The 22156-nt window shown below is 41.8% G+C and overlaps 1 protein-coding gene across 1 annotated transcript in view; it reads right to left on the reverse strand.

Moving 5' to 3' along the window:
- The window catches only part of COL4A1 (collagen type IV alpha 1 chain), a 120736-nt gene extending 98597 nt beyond the window's left edge, over window positions 1–22139 (reverse strand). Inside the window, exon 1 of the mRNA XM_042038484.1 lies at window positions 21797–22139. Within this exon, the coding sequence (XP_041894418.1) occupies window positions 21797–21859 (63 nt within the window). The 5' untranslated portion in view covers window positions 21860–22139. The remainder of the gene's footprint in view (window positions 1–21796) is intronic.
- Between the last annotated feature and the right edge of the window lie 17 nt (window positions 22140–22156).

A 22156-nucleotide genomic window follows, 5' to 3' on the forward strand; every position in this document is an offset into this window, starting at 1 on the left:
CTGTCCTCACTCCTACTTTTCTGTCTTCTATGCTGTACCTGGGTCACGCTAGTGGCTCTGTTCCTCTGATAAGACTTAATAAACAACTATCTGGAAGCATTGAAACTCAAGGAAAAGTCCCGGTTTATCTTTGAAACTCCTTGCAAGGACTTTCAGTAAATTCTCTCCCATCCGGAGGGACTTGATTTACAGCACGGTAAAGTGTCACTTGTTGGTGCATCCAAACCAGGTGCCTGAAAATGGAAGTAGACATTTCAACGCCACTTTGATCTACTTTGTATGTACAGTTAATAACTGGAAACAACATTCATGCTTCCTCCTTGTGGCATTGTTCAATGGAAACTGAACAGGCCTGGCCACATCTGCAGCCAGGACAAGAGACCACCAGCACTGCTCATCTGCGTACAGTTCTTCTGGGGTGGGCAAGACTGACAACTGAAACTGTGGTCACCCCTCAGTGCCATGTCCCGCTGATGGAAAGCTGGACAAACCACTTGGCAAGTCCAGAGCCTGCCCCTTCTGATTGCTCCTGCACTTCAAAAAAGCTGGTTCACAGCCATGAATGGATTTTTTACAGATTACTGGGCATCACAATAAATCTCTTCATCTTCTGCTTCCAGTGTATGGTATTTTTTAATTTTGCTTTCTCTAACATATAAAATCTATTTATATACATTTTATTTTATAAATTAATGTCACCCAAAATCATTGCACATTCAGTGCCCTGAAGAACAGCTGAAAGAATTACCATGTCAGAAACCATAATAGAAGGAAGACAACGTTTAAGATTTATGTACTGCAGAAGTCATACTCTAGGTATCTACCTATTTCTCATCACCTACAATCAAAACTGTTCTACCGTGAAAACTAGACATATCTGCTAACAAATATACGTACTACCTCACGATACAGATACCCTACACTTTGGTAGAAACAAAGCCTGACCCTCAGCACACACACACATGCACAGGCATCTCTTGCTATGAAATTGTGAATGGAAAATTAGAAGCAAAGAAGCTAAAGGCAGAGCTAATAACACAGATGTACATTAGCAGTCTGAGTCTAAGAATGTAAACTTACTTAGGGTGAAAACAAGATTGGCATTATACTGGCATTACTTCATTTTAGTACTGTTGCTTAATCTGTATATCTAATTCCTCACATAAAGCTTGACTTTGTGCTAAATAAGAAATGCCTTTGCACTCCACCAGCAGGCTCTGTCCATTTTACAAAGAGGGAACATCCATTTATTTCATCTAAAGGTCAAAAGTGAAATGCCTTTGGGAGATCCCATGCAACCTTAAAAGTCGCATTCCTAAACTCCAAACTATCTAGAATGCAACACAATGTCATTATTATTCTTTTGAAAATGTAAAACAATTAATCATTTATATTAAAAGCAAAATTCTTTAAAAAGAATTAGTCCTAAAAACCAATGAAATACCAACAGTGAGAATTTTAAATCTTGCTGTTCGAAAAGTACAACTTATTTTCCTTGCAGTTTTATGCACTATGGAAGTCGTAACACCCATAAATGTTTAAAAGACATGATGTAATTCTAGTATTTGTTCACTTTGAATAAAAGGAAAACAATTCTTATTCAAACACCAACAGTAGCCAAAGCAGTCAACCCCATAATTCCTCAAACTTTTTAGTGACTCTTAATAGACTATGTTTATGCCATGATACCTACCTGCAACTATTCATCAATATTTACTGACCCCATTTAGCAAAATCAGAACACAGAACTCCTGTGGAGCAGAAGCTTCTGGCTGTCAGGTTCCTTACAGCTTCCTTCTTCATTTCTAAGTCCAATGTTCAAGATATAAACTAAAGCTCATGTAAACAAAAGCTTTTTAGTCCTTATAAGCTTTGAAAATATTGAATGTGCAAGCTGTAGAACACCTGCTGCAATATTACACTCAACCTTCCTAATTTTTCCCTTCCACTGTATTTCTGCTCAGCTTATTAGTGGATTGAAAACTACACATTTCTTTTTGTCCTAAAGGCTATATAAAATTACATCACACTGCTTATCCAGCTTCACAGTGTCAAATTACTTTATTTAGAAAAGGCATATCATGATCTTTTAGGACAATTTAAGACCATTTTTTAATTAATTACCACTTTAAACAGATAATTAGAACAATCTCCCAATACACTGTGTGGTTAATACATGCATAATGCACACCAGGTTTATGATTACTTTCAAGGTGCTCACTGCCATCAGTAGACACCTGGGGCTACTTGCTACCAACAGTGCATAGAAGGCACCATGTGTAGGTGGACATGTCACAGTGCCAACGCTGATCTTCTGAAAGATACTCTCTAAGGAGGAACATGCTCAGGAAAACCTCAAGTTTTACACAGTTAACAGTAATATACAATTTTCTATTACCACAGATAATTCAAAACAGGTTGCAAAAACCTGCTTCTGTCTACATAAGGCCTAAAAATAACCATATTGCTGTTCCACCATTGCTTCATCTGAATTCATAGATTTTATCAATTCCCAGTTGTTTCAACTCAGCTTTTAGCTAGTTTAAAAAGCTCCATATTTGTGACATAGAAAGCAGGTTTGCAAGGAAGTCCCGCAGCATGCGACCTTTCTATTTTCTCATGGCAATTTTAAACGTAGAAAGAGACAGAGATAAACACAACACAGAACCCCACCAAAGCAAAAGCCCACTGAACTATTTCCAGGGAAAAAGACAGTTGTTCCATGAACTCTTCCATGTTTTCAGACATATGAATTATATCTGGCAATAGTTCAACAGAAAGGATGGCACACCAAAGGAGGAGCACAGGCTAAGCATTTGTAATCAGATTAGGCAGATGTAAACTGGGAACTCCTGCTCATCAGCAGTTAAAAGGGCAAAATACTCAAACATAAACAATGCTAACATCAAACCTGTAGTTTGCTGCCTACTCTTTTCCTCCCTAATACAGACAAAACTTGTACTGCCAATATATCTAAGGTCATATGGTTTCATGTGAAGAAGATGGGTGGGTTCATGTGAAGAAAGATGGGTAAGACTGAAATGACAGTCAAACAAATAGGGACTGGACTATTAGGGCACAAGAACAAGGAGAAAAAGGATAACAGGTAAGATAAAGAGAAAATGTAAATGGAAAGTAACCAACACAGTCAGGTGAAAGACACTGGGCTGAGAAAATGAGAAGGAAGAAGCAGAAGTGCAGTCTCTTTGGTGGACCAAACAGCAGTCTGGATGAGACACAGAAAAATGAATTTCCATTTCACCACTGCTTTCATTAAGTAGCTGTGAAGCCTTTCATAAAGGATTTTAAACACCACACCTTCCTCCTGCCCTGAGAAAGTGATGGAATAACTGAAAGCAGCAGGGAACTGGTACCTCTCATTACAATTTGTGACATAGCTACGCTTCATAACTTTAGGATGGGGGAAAAAAATTTCTTTCTTGAAAGAGTCAAAATGGAAAAATGATTACATTTTCCTTTTTTTAACCAATTCACCTTGTTCTTTGAATTATTTTTGGAGGTTTTATATCTACAGTCTTCTCCTTCCAAGCTAAATGCAAATTTAAGGTGTTCTGTGAGAGCTCCACACAAACCTGCACTGAGCAGAGGGTTCCTTTCTTCTCAAGCAGCTCTTTTGCCCTCCTAACAGGCTGCAGTCATTAAATTACTATTGCTCAGAGGCAACCCAAGCCCTCCACACCAGCCTGGCCTGGCCAGGGTCGCATCACCCTACCTACCTTGCCTTCTTCCTGCCTGGCAAGCCACAGCAAGGAACTCTCTGGTAAAAAACATTTATCCTTTCTGAAAATAGGTACGAGCAGTGAGAGAGTATGGCTATCCCTGGCGAGCACCAGCCCCGCTCAGACCCATTTAGTGTGGAGAATATGAAATCTCAGCACTAGGCTCTGCAATCCTGAAGCAGACTGCCTGCATGTCTGCTGCTGTAGTGGAGGATGCACAGAGAGCTGAGACACACAGCTGAAAGATATTCCCTGGTTAAGGCAGTCGAGTGCTACCCTGCAGAATGGGAACCAGCCTCTGCCTCTCCCATGAAATCAACTTAAGACAAATCATTTCCACACTTTTCACAGGCAGTCACTAATTACACATTCCCCATTTTCTCTACATGTTTAGTGCTGGATCTTTTTTCAAACCAAAGATCTCAAAGTCCTGGCTTCAGCTGAAGTTACTGTGTTAAAGCAGACAATGAAATGCTACTGAATGCTAATTAGGAGTTACTTTTGACATTACATTTTCCAGGTTACCCTTCCCCAAAGAGTCAGCAAATAGCTATGAAATCCTTAGGAAAGGTTAAAGCACCACTCTGGCTTGCACAGACAGAATGGGATAAAAAAACTGAGTGCAGCAATACACTGCCTCCTTCCTTCTGGGGAGTATGCTTATAAAAATCAGCACATGCTTTTTCAAAACATTCAGGTATTACTGTGATAAAGGCCATAGGAAGCTCATGAGAAGCTGAATGCATTTATTCTGCCTTCAAAGCACAACTTGATTATTATCTCTAAAGTAAGAAACAAGTCCAGAAAGTGAAGAGTAAGGCAAAAATTCCTGCATCTTCCCTTGCTCAGCGAGCACATTCTGTTCTGCATACTGAATAAGATGTGATCCTGTGAAATCCATCAGGCAATTAAAGGCTAGAATGATGCAAAAGGGGCCCATGTTTAGGTTGCACAGAGCTTGACTATGAAAACAGAATATTCCTTAAGCATTTTCTCTGTACGAAAACATATTAATATGTCAGCACATGGCCAGTGGTGAGAAGGAAGTGCATTTGACTATACACCATGCATTGAATGGCCACTGCCACTCCACATGCAAATAGACCAGAGAGAAAGCAAGTAGCCAGTAAATAGCGGGCTGGGACCAGAAGGTCAGCCCCACTCATCCTCCGCCCCTGCGCGAGGTCAGTCCAGCTCTGATGTGAAACCACACCTTGAGGCCGTGGTTAGCAGAGTTTCTGCAGCACAGCCCCGGGCCCTTTGCTGTTAACAGCTGCGGTCTGGCCCCGCTCCCGCTCCCTCTCCAGTGCCAACAGCGGCCGTCATGCAGCCAGCCCTTCCAGGAGCCAATGCTGGGAACCAGCCGGGCTCAAATGGGCTACAGCTCACAGCAAAACGATCACTGACACTGACATACATGAGAAAAAGGAGTGGAAATGTCTCTTTTGGCAGCCCTGTGGGACACAGCCACTTCAGCACCAGCCAGCAAGTCAGTCCAACCTGCCTCCCTATCCTGTCCAACCCTGTTAAATTAATCACAAAGCATTTACAACAGAGACCAAAAACCTTGACTGCCAATACCTTGCTGGTGTGGTTAACTATCCTCCTAATCCTACTACAATGGCAGCAGGAAGACTTGCTCAGAAGGCTGCTTGGTCTTATTACTCTTTAGGGAAAGGCAGCAGATCTTTTTCCCCACCAATGGGTTCTGCAATACTTACTTCACTGCTACCTGATATTACTGGGGCAAGGAGCTGGGAGCTCTCCTATCCAACTCCACATGGAAAACTGTCTACAAGCAAAAAATAGTGCTTACAAAAGTCAAATCACATCCCTCACTTTAGAGTCACGTTTATATTTCAATGTTTCTTTCTGGATATCTCAAAAACATTGCACTTTCAAGAGAAAATGAGAGTGAAAACTGATTGGATGCTTGCTTCTCATTTGCATCTCAATTTCTGTATTTCAGCATGTGAACACAGAAAATTTTATTTTCATAATGATGCAACAGAGTGATTTAGTATTTGTAAGTGTATTTAAGACCGGTAAAGTATTTAAGAGCTCACCAAAAACTACAAGTATTGAGGAGAATGAAGAATAGAAGCTGCTGTACTTCCTAAAATAGATTGACATTAACTTTTCTAAATAAAAAACACCCAGAGATGCCTAAAATTTTTGGGATTAGGTGTAGTTTCATGCCTTTTATTCTAGAACTCTACATTTACCTCACCCATTCTTCAACTGGTGGAGCACACATCAAGTATCCCTGAGAGACAAAGTACTACAGTACACAGATGTGCCTATTTTGGAAGCAGTTGGATCACTTTTCCCTACCAGGTCAGGGTTTTCAGACCAAAAGAATAGCTCTACTGTTTGTAATCCAGCTGAGAACAGCCTGGATTCCCTGTCTTGTTCAACGCTGTAAATTTAACCGTAAAGAATAAAATCAGTCCCCCCTAATTTCAATTAGCACTGGGGGAAGAGGAGAACAGGTAACACACTATCCTACAATGACACTAAACTTTTCACAGTTATTTACAACAATCCACATCTTATCATTGTTTGGCAAGCCTTTCCTTTATTCATTTACTTCATTTCCCCTTCTTTCACTGGAAAGGAATTTCATGTTAAACTGGGAAAAAAAAATAAAAAGTTGTAATTTCCATTTCCAAAAGACCATTTTTAATCATTAAAATAAATTTATATGGAGATCTTGGCTGTTTTTACCTCATAAAAACTGGCGGGCATCATAAGGTATGCAGGTTTAAAGCTATTCTGTTTTATTACTTTTATCTTCCCCCTCTACCTTTACTCATCTAAATAATTCTGTGAATACTTGCCTTTTCTGGTAGAAAAATCAAGATTTTTCTATTTTGGGGTCCGAAGCAGAAACAGTTTAGAAAATATGCTTTTAAATATACTGTAATTAAAGTTAGGAATTATTTTGTGCTCCAAGAGGATTAGAGAGACATAGCCAAAATCACTGGATGGAAATCCCAAGTTAATCTGGTGCACTATCCTGAGCCCATGACAAAATTCCCCTTGATCATTTGTCTTTTTTTCCCATTCTGATATTTAGCCTCTGTATTTAAAGTTTTTGTCTCTGTGGTTACTGCAGAAACACCTAAAATGAGAGCGGCAAGGGCCAATACAGGAAAAGGCTTGGCAACCCAGAGTTACATGTTAGGTCATGAGGGCCAGTGTGCTGCCAGCTTTTGAGTGTGTGAACTCCTTTTATTCCTGAAGCTGATGATACTGAGAAATTAATCTTCAATCTCCATCAAATCCATTTTTATTCCACACTTTCAAGCTTTGTATAATCCCTATCACGGAATATCACACAACTTACTTATATCTTACTTTGGAGATCAGGAGGTTTTGTTATCCTTACTTCATTTTTACGAAAGGGAGACACAGAGAAGCTAAAAATACTGCCTAAGGGCTGCCAAAGCAGCCTGTGGCAAAATAGGGACTGGATTTCTGCTCCCACACGTGCAGTCAGCCACATTCATCTGCAGCTGCGCTGGATACTGCCTGCAACACTTCCCTCAGTCCACCACATCAGCTCCAAGCTCACCTTATCCTTGGACAGGAACAAGATAAGCAGTTGAACAGCGTTCTGGTGCTAGAGATCCATGCTATCTGCTCAAACAGGGTATCCAGGCAGCCAGCTGGAGCTGCTCAGGGAAGACAGTTCCTTCCATGCACCAGAGGGAAAAGGGGAAAGGGAATGGATGGTACCAAGTTGGTATTAGGCCAATTTTCCTACAAATATGCCATTCATCCCTTCAGGCTGCAGTACCTGAACCTGTTTGCAATTCTGCTTGTAGCTGAGAGAGCAGGTGAACGTGCAGTGGGAGGGGAACCACTGGAGACTCAACAATCGCACTGGAACCTTCAGATAAAAAATGACAGCCCTTGATGGGTTTGTGGCACACACTGTATGTCCAGAGGCAACATTGGAGACTTACTTCTGAAACAGACATTACGCCTTTGGACAGGATGCAATGTCCATATCTTCATATCTAAAAATGTCTCATGAACACGTCAGTGAACGAAGTCAAATGGAAAATAAAACCTTAGCCTGAACAGTGAGAAAGTTCATAATTTAACCTGAAAGAACAGAAAAACAACCCCACCACTTTAATTTTACCACTGAATCAGAATACAGGCTATGACAATTTTATTGGCAAGGGACAAGACATTCGTTGGAACTCTTATCCTTCTTTGATCATCTATCAAGATCCATGGTCCTCACTTAGATGTGAGAGGTCTCCACAGGTTTTAAAGGTGTTGGGAGAGAGGGAAGGAGGGTATCACACTTTTCCTGGAGAAAAATAAAACAGAATGAGGGGAAAGGAAAAAAGAGTATCTGCAACAGGCAACTGCTTGTCAAAATGAGGGTTTATCACCATTATGCATAATGCATCTCTTAGTCCTAAAATGAGTGAGACATGCTAGATATGTTTGCATGAAATGAAGATAAAATACTTTTGAATATTACATGCAATACTGAGGGGGTTCTACTAGCACATACTTCTGTGAGTAGGCACCAACATCATTTGTCTAGAAGAGAGAAAAAGAAAATGCTGAAAAAGATAAAGTGTCAGTATCAGTATCAGTAATTTCTAAAAGAAATGAAGATTTCCGGAACAAGTATGTGCACAGGTACTTCACTCTATAATAAAAATAAAGGAGATGCTTCTGGTAAAAAAATCCTAGTCAAGAAACAAATATGCCAACACACAACAGCATATGTTGCACACGACTGAGAATAGTACAGATTGCAGTGTACAGGAATTGTTTGGCTGATACTGCAGGTTCCAAAATGAAGTTGTTTATTCAAGCTATTTATAATTTCAGAAAGAATTCTGATAAATAAAAGTGTAGTGGTAATATTTTTTCATTACCCTAACAATTAGGTGACTGCTATTCTAAGACAAAAACACATAATTCATATTTCTTTTGCCTTTTTCTCCAATTTTTTTCTTTCCAGCATTTCTTGATAAGGCCTGAAAAAAAAACCCCAAAAACAAAACACACACAAAAAACAAAAAGTCACCTTTTACTCTTTTTGGATTGCTTGCCTTTCCGCCCACCCCCAAAAGCCCATATATATTGCTGTATTTCACAGGGATTCTAAATGCAGTGATCTGTACCAACTCTCAGTGGTCCTTAAAAATAGAAATAATACAAATAATACACCTGCTGGGTACAGCCACAAAACTTTTGGGTTTCAGTCAACCTTACATTCTTAGTTTCTCTTCCTGCAATCACCTCTGGACTAAAAGACCACCCAGTAATCCATCTCCTTTGCAATGTTAAGAGGAGTTACAACAAGGAAAAAAACTTCGGGTACCAAAAATACATCCACCACCTTTAAAGCTAGCTTGAAGTGCTCACTTAACAGTGGGAAAAATTAAGCCAAACTATATAGAAAAGGTTGTCTTGTACTCTACTGATAACATTCTAGAGGATGTCTCTTTGTAAATGTCTTTATTATTTTAAAAAAGAATCTCTTTGATGACTCATTCAAGAGCCTGAGGAGACACTTTTCCCTTGGTAGTTTACCTTGATCACTACACCTGTCAACACATCCAGTAGCTTTTAATGGCTTCCCAATATTAGACAATAGCATATATTTTCACGTGCTATATTTTAACTGACTGAGTTTTTAGGAAATTATGATAGGCTCATCATCACTAAGCCCCAACAATGAAACGAACATGAAAAAATGAAGTGATTGTAGACATGACACTGGACTTTCAGTTTAGGGAACAGGGCAAGGCTGGTTATAAGGGAGGAAAATAGGCAAAGAACATCTGACCAGACTCTATTTTCCATCTGTAGGCCTGTTAAGATAAAATCATCCTCAGACAACCAAGCTGATGAAACTCATTTTTACTCTGCTGATCAAGATCACTAACCTACTTCTCTGCATGTAATAAATCTTCAGTGACAAAAGTAATTTCTCATGCCATAAATAAATCATTGAAACACCCTAAGAGTAAGACACATAGATCTTAAAGACATTTTCTGGCTTTTTTACAGCTTGTTGCCTCCATTTTCTCATGGCCTGTAGGTTTTGAAGGGGATGCAACTGGCATTGCTGTGGCTCCCTACTGCAGTCAGCTGGAGAGTTCAGCTTCAAAGGCAACTTCAGGCAGGGATCGAGCAGCGCTACCACTTCAGGCTCTACAGGAGAGCAAACCTCTCCAGCCCTGGCAGGACAGGCAGCAATGGACTCTCGCTGGACATCCTCAAGCTCACAGGAAGCAGATGCAACTGCTGGGTCTGATTCGGGATGGTGTTCTGGGTCTGATTCGGGATGTACAGCCACGAGCTGATATGTACTCCTCTGCCTCTCGTGTGGGATGACAGGCAGCGGGTTCTGCCGCTCGTCCTGCAGGAGCACATCCTTGCTGCCAACCAGACCAAGCTTCAGCAGCTTCAAATGAAGGTGCTGACAGCAAGCAAAAGGCAAATCATGCTGATTCACCTGCAAGGCTTAATGTGTAGGAGGCACCAGCCAGGAAAGAAAAGCTGGCATATCTTTTCCATGCACCACAGTAAAGCAGGTGTAAGGAGCAGGCTGAAACACCATCTGTCCCCTAGGGAGCACGGCACACACACGGGAATGACAAAGTGTAGCTGTTGGTCTTACCCAGACAACATACTTAGAAATTATTTCTTCACCCAGCTGCTACCTCAGCACTTCATCATAACATGCAAAGTGCCTTGACTCTTTTACAGTCTCACCCCTTTTCCACCTTCCCAAAGGCAGGTAAATAACCAGTCTAAAGAAGCTGATCGCTTCCCCAAAAACAGACCCAGTTTTACACTAAATAATTCCTGCAGACAGTGAGAGATTGAAGATCAGCACCAAAATTTAGTCAAATTACTAATTCCTATCAATTATACCACTTGATATTGGGCTATCAGGCTAATAACAATTGGTACTTAGGGAAACACACAAATCACTATCCATCACCAGTGACAACTATGAGATAGGTTAACTATGAATGTACATCATAACTTTGCCTTTAGCATGGTGTGACTCAGATTGTAAAAATGCAGCTTCCATCTAATACTATAAATCTAAGGACAGGAATTCTGCACTTTATACTTTCAAACACAGCAAACAAGAAACAAATTACTTTACACGCAAACTTACAAATTCTGTTTTAATGAGTGGTCTTGAACAAAAGCTTTACATTTTACCCGATATTCTAGAAATTCATTGGTTGTCCTCAGGTATGAAAAAACTCATATAAGAGACTCATGTTTTAAGCACATCGCAACATTCAATTATTTTCAGCAGTACTTCATACAATAGTATGTGCAACTTTGCAAAAATGTCATTCTGCTTTCAAGACTAATTTGACACAATTTATAGATCTCTGGATTCTGAAATACGAAATATTTTTCTAGACAGCTGAACCACATCTGTCAGAAAAGTAGGGGTATTATCCAAAACAATACCCAATATGACATAATCACATGGGCAGCTTCCCATGCAAATCAATTTCACAATTTCCCTTGGACAACACAGACACACTGTGCCATGTGCAAACCCGTCCCATGTAATTGCCCATTACTGTTCCAATCATGGCACACATCTAAAAGAACCCAGGAAGGGAAACCCAGAACTTTTCATATTTTGGCCATGAATGTTCAGACTTTAATCCATGATGTTGAATGGGGATTTACAAAAAACAAAGAACTGCTTGTGAACCATGTGGTACAGAATAACAGTCCAGCTAAAATAAACCTGAGCTGAACAGAAGACACTCAGTACACAGACTGTTTTGGCATTCCATTAAGTTCTGCATGCTGTTCTATTTTGCAAGTTAAATTGATACTATTTAATTGTAACCAACAGGACACTATTAAAATAAAAGATATTGATGTATTGACATTAAACAAAAATAAAAAGTCTTCCACTGAAATAGAGTCCAGACATGCAGGTCTGTCAATGCACAGATGTGTCTTACATTGTGAGAGTAATTAAAGTTGTGCACAGTATTGGTAATTTACAAACTCTGGACCAAAACTATCATGTGCCAGCTACACAGGGACCATGTAGATGCCATCTCAGGCCTTAACACAGGGTCAGCTGGTCTTGAGAATATCCTACTTGTGTTCTGCGCACTTGCACTTTCTGCAGACCCGGCAGCATCCAAAGTAGTGTATCTAGAGGATCAAACAGACCTTTTCCTCTGGCTTTCACATTGCCAAATCAATTCCAGCACCAGCAGCTTCTGTGGTATCGATGAGAAAGTTCTTTTGAATGCAAGGAAGGCATTTAGAACAAACACCTTTTAGCAGGTATATATTTTAGTGTGTACATTACCTTCACAAAGGCTGTGGGAACACAAATGGGTATAAGGCAATCACTTGCTAGGCTTGCTCCTCTAAAGATTTTATTTGAAGGCACTAAAAAGAAAACATGATTCTTATAATGACAGCACACAGAAGCACTCTCACAAAACAATCTTTCTAATTTTTGACCCGTGCAGTTTTTTGGCTTTGTCCTGTCACCATTGTCTTCTTTGGTCTCCTTGATACTCTAAAGAAAAATCTCTCCACATTCACAGCCCCTCTGACTACTCTAAAAATCAATTAAATGGAAGCTGAAATTATTAGCAGCTTTGAGGAAATGAGTCTGCACCTGACAGGACAGAGGGCAATGAGCTACAATCACTGCAAGGTTAGCAGTTGCCAGCCTGCACATCTCAGGGGCTAACATTCAAAGCTTTTCCATGCTTATGACACATCCAGTCCATTTAAAATCACAAGCTCTGTCCCAACCAAGCACATAATTCCTGGAAAATGCATCAGAAATCAGCATCCACTCTGTCTGACCAGTGTGAATCAGAGCACATTTTCAAAGGCATGTTCCCAGAAAGATGGATCTACTTTTCTGCCTGATTTGAACTATTATTTTGGCATTCCCAAGGGCGTGAGCCAAGACATTATTTAACCCAATGACTTTAGGCACTGGTACAACATTTGCTGGATCACCAAGGTCCATACTGGGAAGTAAGTTTTAAAATAGTAATAGAAAGTCACAGACAGAAGAATTACATTGCGTAAGAATTGACAGCACCAGAATCCATGTCTGAGTCTTCTCTCAGCTGATATTTACCAGTAATGATCACAGAAACAACCCCTTCCAGGCTGGGAATGCCAGCTGGAGGGTCCTCACAACTGGTGGCAGTGGCCAGGAGCCAGAGCCAGCTCCCAGAGCTGTTGTCCAGCTAAGCAAAACGAAGTGCAGGGCTCTAGCACTTAGTTCTTTCCCTTTTTCCTGACCTTTTTTCTTGCCCTGCTTTCTGCTCTGGCCCCTGGAGATGCGTCATGCAGCCTTGACTCCTCAGAATCACTGTCACACAGCCTTGACTCCTCAGAATCACTGTGCCATTTAAAAACACAAAAAACCAAACATGACGAAAATAGACTTCCTAGGATAATGTTAAGCTTTTTACTTTCTTCTCACTTTCACTTATATCTCTTGCTGTTCCCTGCTTTTCTCTAAAAATATCCATGCTGATTCCAAAAAACACAGCTGTTCTTAACAAAGATACAGCCCCAGTCAATACACTTCAGCTAAAAAAAAAAGTTTCAATAAAAAGCTACTCATCATTTTCTCAAGTAAAGCTGTTACATTAAAAGCATTTACATAGCTTTAGATTCCCTTGCTTATTCTAACAAACAGCTAAAAACACACAGGCATTTACAGCTAAAAAGGTCTTTTGAGTTTTGGCCACAATTAGTGCTTGCACATGTATCTTGGCTTTATGGCAGTCAAAACCCATCCTTTTTTTATTATGCTATTCTGCTAGCAGATAACTGAGTTACCATTGCCATAAAAGGGGCAAGCTTCAAGTACAATATGAAAATTCCTGGAATGCTTGAATCTACCCTCATGTAGCTGATTTTTCCCTTAATATGTGCACTGTGAATACAAACTATTAATGCACTAATTTTTCTTTAAACTTTTCTTCTTATTCTTTACAGCCCCATCAGTCCATACCAGTGTAATTTTTCAGCCTTATTTGGGTTTCATTACAATCTTAGGATTTGTTTCAATGCTTTTAGATTAACAAATATTTCAACAAAAGTCTTCAGTAGACTAGAAAACAAGTTTTCTTCCACTAAATAAACAACCGGACTAACAAGACCAAAAGACTTAAAATATCTAGTCAGCACATAGCTATCCAGTGAAAATGTGCTAATTTGCTCTATCCCTTAGCTACAACTGAAACATTTGTCATGACAAAGAGGGAAAAAAAAAAAAATAAGAAAAAGCCTCTCATTCTGACTTCTGTATACTAAACTAAGAACCCCATAAATCATCTACTACAAAAGAACCAGCTTATAAAACATTTTCCACTAAGTTAGTGATTATTTGCATGAAAGATTACATACTTTATTATGAATTTGCAATGTGAATTATCTATAGGAAGACTCTTCATGTAAAAATGGCACTGACTATTGACTATATTAATGAATTAGAACTCTTTCTCCCACTAAACCATTTAGAAATGCTCTACCAGGTTTACTCCCCAGTGTTAAGACAACATCCACATGTACAGAAGACATATTGAGGGCATCCTGACTAGAAGAAAGGTTGAAACCTCAGACCTCCCATGTAGCCACAGACATTATAAATCTCACAGCAGCTGAGACACACACAGGCAGAGAGAAGGCTGGACACTGGTGTTTAAAGGTGGTAGAGGAGATGAACGTTACTTGCCTCAAATAATTTTTTTCTAGCAATGATAGGGAACACCACCACACTTCTGGCACCTTTCAAGAAAGTTCAACATCTAGACTTGATTTGTGGCTTTCATCTTATCTCAATTCAGAGATGAAGCACAGAGTTTGCAAACTGAAGCTCTTCAGCATATGTCTTCTGCTCCCACTGTAACAGTTGGGCAGGGATCTCCACGGGGGTGACAGACTTTACCTAAAAACTTTCTGTTTCCCAGTTACAGCATTTGAAATGTTCTTCAATAAGGTACATATTGTTACCTACAGATAAGATATTGCATAGGTTGTACCATGCTTCAGTCTTCCCTCAAAAAATACATCTCTTCTGAATGCAAATGACCAAACTCACTTGATTTTTAATTAAACTATTCTAGTTTTTCCTAGTAATCTCAGTGTATTAAACTAATTACTCTATTTTACAACTCTGATAGTTTCTTCTGCTGGTTCTGTCTCAGCTGTCCTAAAAACCTGCAGGTCAAAATGTGGTCTCTGTCACTGCTACAAGCAGATGAAAGCCACAAAAAGATGAAAGAAACCTAATTATTGCTTTGCAATTTGTTTACTCCACACACTTGATAGCACTTTGTATTTTGTCCTTCACATTGTTCTGTTGAAGAAGCACACCCTTCCTCAGACCCTGCAAGAAAGAGGCGGCTGTCTGCCAGCAGCAGTAAAGGTGAAGGCAGCGGATGCACACAGAGAGAAAAAAAGCACAGGGAAGGAGGGGAACAGAGGATGATTAGAAATTCTCTTGAATCCACACAAAGAAACCCTTCAGATTACAAGAAATTCCACAGAAATAGCTGAATAACTTTGCTAAAAACACAGTTACACGTTTAATAAATTAAGTCGGAACATTCATAGAAAATCTTATGCTGTTTATTTCAGAACATGTGTGAGAACAACATTCTTTACATATGAAGGTAACATTTAAAAAAATTCAAGAAGAAGGAAACCTATCCTTTTCCAGCTCTTCTTTGGCTTCCCTCGTTTCATTTTTGGACATGTCCTTTTTATTATGTGGCTGAAAGGCAAGCCAAGCCAAAAAAAGGGAGCTTTTTTGCTGCTTGCAAGGCTAGGCTGACTCATTTCCACCCAAGCAGATTCCCAAGCTGCTGAGTCCCACGGCACCTGCTGTCTGCACCCAGGCCTCAGCACCTTGCACTGATGTCACCGAAACATCCCAGCACAGGTATAAAAGCAGGACAACAATTCTCATCAGAACCCATAAGTACAAGTTTTCAGATGCTTGATAAATTGACAAATCAGAGGTGAAAAGGGGTATTTCCTACCACCACCACACAACCATCTAACCTAAGAAGAGCTAATATAACATTAAATGGGGTTTTTTTAATGGCTTACGATGTTTTTTGCTCACATTGGAAATATAATGAAAGCATGCACAGTGTTAAGGGGTTTCCTAAAAAATACATATTTGAGATATTTTGAGATATCAGAGTGGTAAAAAATGAGCCCTGAGCTGAACAGTGTAGTAGAAGTACAAGCGACTGGAAGCTGAAGTGCTTTTGAACATATACACTGTACTTTTCTTTTTCAATTTACAAAGTTTATTCGAGCTCCTCCTCCTGTAAGAGAATATGTCAGAGATAAAGGAAGATTAAACAGTCAGTTTTTTCATCCTTTAACTGTTTGTACATGCCAGAGGGTAAGAACAGACTAGTTTTTTGCACTAGTTATACTCTTTATGAAGAATACCTTTGCCTGTTTCTTTACAGCAACTCACAGACTACAACAGCATAATGGCAGTAATTACATATTGATAATGTTTTAACTTGTTCTGTATTTTACTGACACATTGTCCAAGACACTGCTATATAAATGCTCTTGAAGAGTTAATCCCACATACTCTTTTGATGTATTAAATCACCAAGAATAATTCCAGCCAGTCACAACCAAGAGAAATCAAAAATTTATCTTCTCACAAACATCATTACATTGCAGCAGTACTTCACACTTTCAACTACTCACTAAAGCCGCAGGTTGCTCTTCCATTCAGGTCATAGCCCACTCCCAAACTCTTCTCTTTGATCAAATCTTGCAAGATGTTAAGGTGTTAAGTGTTTATGATGGGAAAGTCAGCGGAAATTCTGGGGAGGGCATACTATGCAACTTTTAAACACTGATGAAGTAAGTCAATTTATTCTCGTGTAGAGGTTGTTGAATCTTCCTTTGTTTAGTCTAGTTCTATAAAAAGAACAATATTCCTAAGCCTATCCCTAACGCTGGTTTCTGACATTTTAAAACAATAGTCTTAGCTGCCTGCAGCAGCTCTCCTACATTGCTCTACATAATCAAGGCAACTGACAGAATATACATCCAGCATAACCTCAGGCATTGTACAACCTAATGATATCCAGGATTATAAACACCAAATGGACAAGTGGCAATGAAACATTGCAGTAGTCCTGCAGGCATTTGATACAAACACTCAGAAGCAAAAATTGTGCAACTTGGAATGATAGTCCATGAGTGCACTTGCATATGCTGACACTCAACAGCTGACTCCAGGAGCAAACTCTGTGGAGATGAGTCAGGACTGACTGCTCAAGGAGGTTCAGGGACTGTGTTCACCAACACAACTAGCAGCAGGCAGGTATGTGTTTCCAAAAAAGCCTGCCCTTCTCTCCCACCTCCAGCACCCCATGCCACGGTGCTGTAGAAGAAGTGGCCAAAGGGAGAGGGAAAGTTGGCAGAAAGGACAACAGATATAAAAACATTCCTTTGGGACCAAGGAGCCACCAGGCCTGTCCTCTTGCCCCAGAAGTGCCCATATTGCTCAATATATGCACACTTTTCTGTGTATATATATTGAGTAATAACTCCCCAATGCCGAGGGTGAACAGGTGAACCCACGCCCACCACTCCACCACTTCCCCAGCCAGCACTGCTCACCACAGGCTGGAAGGCCACCCTCCTGCCCAAGCTCTCATGACCCTCTCTGGTGCATCCTCAGCCACCCCAGATCCTACACCTCTTCCTGACAAGACATCTTCCTCCAACAGGAGGAAGGGAGCACTGCACTTGTCTTCTTCAGACTCCCACACCCCACCATAGCCTGGCAGGGGCAACGAAACCCACTTACTGTTTTTCCCTGAAGCCTTCTAGCCCGAGAAAATCTTCACTCATTAGAAATCATTTAGGTCTCCCCTTCTGGCCATATTTTTGGAACCAGAGTGACTGTATCTCCCTCCTAAATTAACACTTACCAGGGTTTCTTAAACATGCTCTTGGTATTGTCAAGTCCTTGAGGACATTCAGGGACAAGGGTGTCAGATGGCCTCGAGGAATAGGTGTTTCAGCATCAAAGACAGTGGCAGTCCTTGACATGAAGGCAGCTGCCCAACCTTGCCTTACTTCATTAGGAAAAGCACACCCAGGTGAAGTGCTACCAGTGATTCAGACTCAGTCATACTTCTGTTCAACCACAAACCAAAAGCCCTTGTCATTCTTCTTATTTGCTCTTGGTTTATGTGCCCCATACAACTCAATTTTCAGTAAATCACATTTATAATGAAAAGAGAATAGAAAAATTGTTCAGATTAGTTGGAAGCAATTACATTCTTTTTGCTTTTGGCTTTTAACTGCATGTGTCAGAATGCATTCCCAAATACGATGTAAAAACAGGAGAGGTGATGCAAGGAAGGCATGAGGGCAACACAGCAGAGCTGTCTCTGCCTGGCCACGTACAGGGCACCACTCTTCATACAGGGCTTACCCACGGACAGGAACCTCCTGGCCTCACACCAGTGCAACCCCAGTTGCCACCACACACTCAGCTCAAGTAGGACTACTGGAATCAGCACTGCCCTTGTGGAAAAACTTATGCATGCTTTTATCACTGTTTTGGCATGCCTTTCCCTATTAGCTCCATAGAGCTTGCTCTCAGCTCTGTCCCAGCACCCATTTCACCAAGACTAAAAGCAGAAAACAGGGATGGGTTGGGAACTTGGAGAGAATGCTAAGCCCACTGCTGAGCAGTGGTGGCCAGGAGACCTCCTTCATTCCACCAACATTACATGGCAGCCAGTCCATTTCTGTGGAAGGTGACTCAACCCAGGGCTCAAGTGCAGCTGAAGATCTCACTCCACTGCACAAAGCACAAGGACCAGCACTGCAGCAGCAAGGACAAGGATTTCCATGGCATTGTCAACTCTCAACTGAGCAGTACTAATGTTAGGAAATAGACTTTCTCCAAAGGAAATGGCAGCCTGAAGAGTGTCAGAAATGAGAACCCCTGCAGAGATCCATCAAAACAAGCTTCTCCTGTAACCGTCTCATGGGAGCAGTCTCTTATCTTGACCTGGAAACATCTTAATCTGCTGCCCTGTCTTCCACTCTGCTCTCATCGTAAGCTGAAAATTAATCTCCTGAGAAGAACACAGAACAGCACAAAAGCCCAGATTAGCTATAACTAATATTTTAATTATAATTGGTCAAAATAAAGAACACTAAACTTCCAGTGTCACATCTGGATGCACCTTATAATACCACATTAAAACCAGTGAGAGCTGCAACAGAGAAGCTCCCTCTTTCTGTGCTGAGGCACATGATCATGACAGTAGCTGGCTGGCTTTGCTATGTCAAATGCCTCTGTCAGAGGAGTCCTTCCAAATCTCCTTGTATGTATTTAATCACAGATATGTCAGAGATAAAAACAATTTTTCACTGTCAGCCCTGACAGACTGCAGGATCACCACCACCAGCAGAGCATGAGCTGCTGCCACACTTGCTTGTGCACACAGGCACGGTCTCAAGCCTCAGTTAGGTACCTCAGAACAACCACAATGCACATATGAAGAAACATTTACTGTAAGGGTGACTAAGCGCTGACACAGGTTGCCTAGAGGGGCTGAGCAGTCTCCATCCTTGGACACATTTAAAACTCAGTGGGACTAAGCCTTAAGCAGCCTGTTGTAGGTGTCCCTGCTCTGAGCAGGGGGTTGGACGAGATGATCTCCAAGGTGCCCACCAGCCTCACCAATTCTGTGATGAAGGCCATGGGACAATTAAGAAGACTGTGGCTGCACAACTGTCGTAAAAAAAAAAAAAAAAAAACAAACCACAAAACAGGACTAGCCAATAAAAGCTACTTTGGGGAAGGAAGGAGCCAGCATATTTTTTTTTTTTCTGGAGAAAAGTGGTTGCTCCATTCAGCCTATTGCAAAGAGTACTGCTACAACCTTCCCTACCACACAAACTTCTGCTAATACAACTACTCTTTAAATGTAAACAGTGGGAACACGTTCATCTGAGGACCATGTGAGAGCGGGGTCAGCTCTGTCAACTCTCCAAAAGCAGAAGAGGTCCTGCCCAGATGTAGAGTGCTTCACACCACCCTGCCACAATCATGCACAGGCATCAGCCTGGCTCAAGAATCTCCAAAGAGAAGCCCCTTGATCACCACCCACACCTGGTGTGGTGCAGGCCAACAGCCATCTCCATCATCTTTTGAGTGGTTGCTAGTGACAGGCAACAGTGTGGAGCTGGGGACAGTGCCAGCAGAACTGAATTCATTGAAGGGCCACCCATTTACAACTGAAAGTTTATCTAAGGCAACAAAACTGCAAGGAGCTGAACTTCCACTGCATACTTGTGTTTCCTGGTGGCACTGACGAGGAACTGTAAATCTGCAGGCAGCTCAACCCACAAAGAACAGTTAATAATGGGAATAGTTTCATAATGTAATTAACAGCTCCAGGTTACATTTCAAGAAATCTTGATTTTAATAAAATAATGTATCCAGTACATGCAGGACACTTCTAGAACAGAGCCTCTTCACAGTTGCTACAGAAGACCTTAAATTGTACAACTGATTAAAGTTTGTATCTTCTTTTAATAAGCACCTCTTCCCTACACAGTTTTGTGTCTTTGATTGAAAGTCATGGTTTACCCAATGACTTCACTTTACAGCACAAGGTGGGAATGTACCTTACAGATACATATTTATATCTCTAGACATACCAAATTCAGAACTTAAATGCAAATAATTGACTTCAAAATATTCTAATTAATTAAAATTAATTAGGACCTTAAGGGAATACAGTTTAATCAGCTTAATGCCAAGTGATGGGTGAATTGCCTAAGAGAATTCACTACTGAGTGATTTACTGCAATCAAAGTAAGCCTGATGTTATCAACCTAGGAGCAACAGACAAGACATCAGTAGTTCAGTGCATTGCTTACTTCAGTTGATTCAAGGCATCCCATTGGTCACAGAGAGGTATCAAAATTCATTATAGGACTTAATTTCATCTGAAATTGCAGAAAAGCTTAAAGTAACCTTTTCCCATATTTCCATTGTTGATTGAAATGTTAATACAAGATCTTAAATTTATGGTAGGAAGCATGACAAAAACCCATGTGTCTAAATCTACTGACAAGTTTTCTGCACTCCTGAATTTCACTAATACAGTATCAACCTAACCAAATGCAAGGAAACAAGGAGACACAAAAAGATAACCTATTTCAAGTTATTATGTCAACTGCCCTTTACTTAGAGGTACAGAAGGAACTGCCCAAATACTTCAGGAGCGCCAGGAAAGAGAGTCCTTTAAACTTAAGGACAGCTAGTAGCTATTATCACAGTGATAAAATTAGCTCCCTTAGCAAAACTTTCAGACTACTTGCATGCTTTCGATTTTACAAGTCTATGCCACAATCTAGGTCCATCCGGAAAGATGCCAAAATTCAACTTTAACCATTAACATTAGGATCCCTCCCAGTCCCCAGCCTGCTGCTACTGCCCATCGCGCGGGGTCAAAGGCAGCGTGCACAGCACTTTGAATCCAAGCAGCCAACACTAAACTATTATTCACATTAATATTATTTATTTTTCACTTCTTTTTTAAGTTATTTTTTACCGTGGAAACATAACTCGCTGCTTTTCAGTCCCGGGTGGGTGCGTGCTTTTTATTCCCTCCGCAGTCAGCGGCGCTCCGTGCAGGGCCGTGGGACAGGGAGAGCGCTGCGGGGCCCGTCCCCGCCGGACCCCCGCTGCCATCCCCGCGCGGTGCCGGCCGCCTCGCTCCGCGCCCGCGGAGGGCCGGCGAGCGGGCGCAGCCCTGCGGAGGGGCGGGGCAGCCGGGCATCCGCGCGAAGCCCACCTGGCTGCCCCAGCGCTCCGAGAGCGGAGGCCCCGAGCCACCCCACGCCGGCTCCCCGTCCCGTCCGGTCCCGTCCCGCTCTCGCGTCTCGCCGTGAGAGGGTCCCGCGTGTGCACCCGATCGCGCAGCCCGAAGGAGCCGCCTCCGCGTACTCACCGCGGCGGACACGGCGCTGAGCTCGGCGCTCAGCAGCAGCCCGAAGCCCAGCCAGAGCCGCATGCTGCCGCGCACTGCACCGCGCCGTCAGTCCCTGGGCGGCGGGGTGCCGGCGACTCAGAGTGGGGCTCCGCGGGGCCGGCCCCACATGCGAGTCTCTCCCCTCCGTCGCGGCCGCGGCGCCTTCAAATGCCTCGGGTTCCAAGGACTCGATGGGCGGTGGCAGCTCCCCCTCTCCTTCCCCCCGGGCGGGGACCCTAAGAGGGCGCAACCTCGCCCGCTGGCCGCAGTTCCTGCGTCTCCTCTTCCCCGCCGCGGGTGGGTGGTGGGCCGCGGGGGGGCGCGGGCGGAGCGGGGAGG

The sequence above is a fragment of the Corvus kubaryi genome, unplaced genomic scaffold (assembly GCF_017639235.1).
Source record: "Corvus kubaryi isolate FWS band 111438036 unplaced genomic scaffold, C.kubaryi_AGA036_p1.0 133, whole genome shotgun sequence".
In the NCBI taxonomy this organism is placed as follows: domain Eukaryota; kingdom Metazoa; phylum Chordata; class Aves; order Passeriformes; family Corvidae; genus Corvus; species Corvus kubaryi.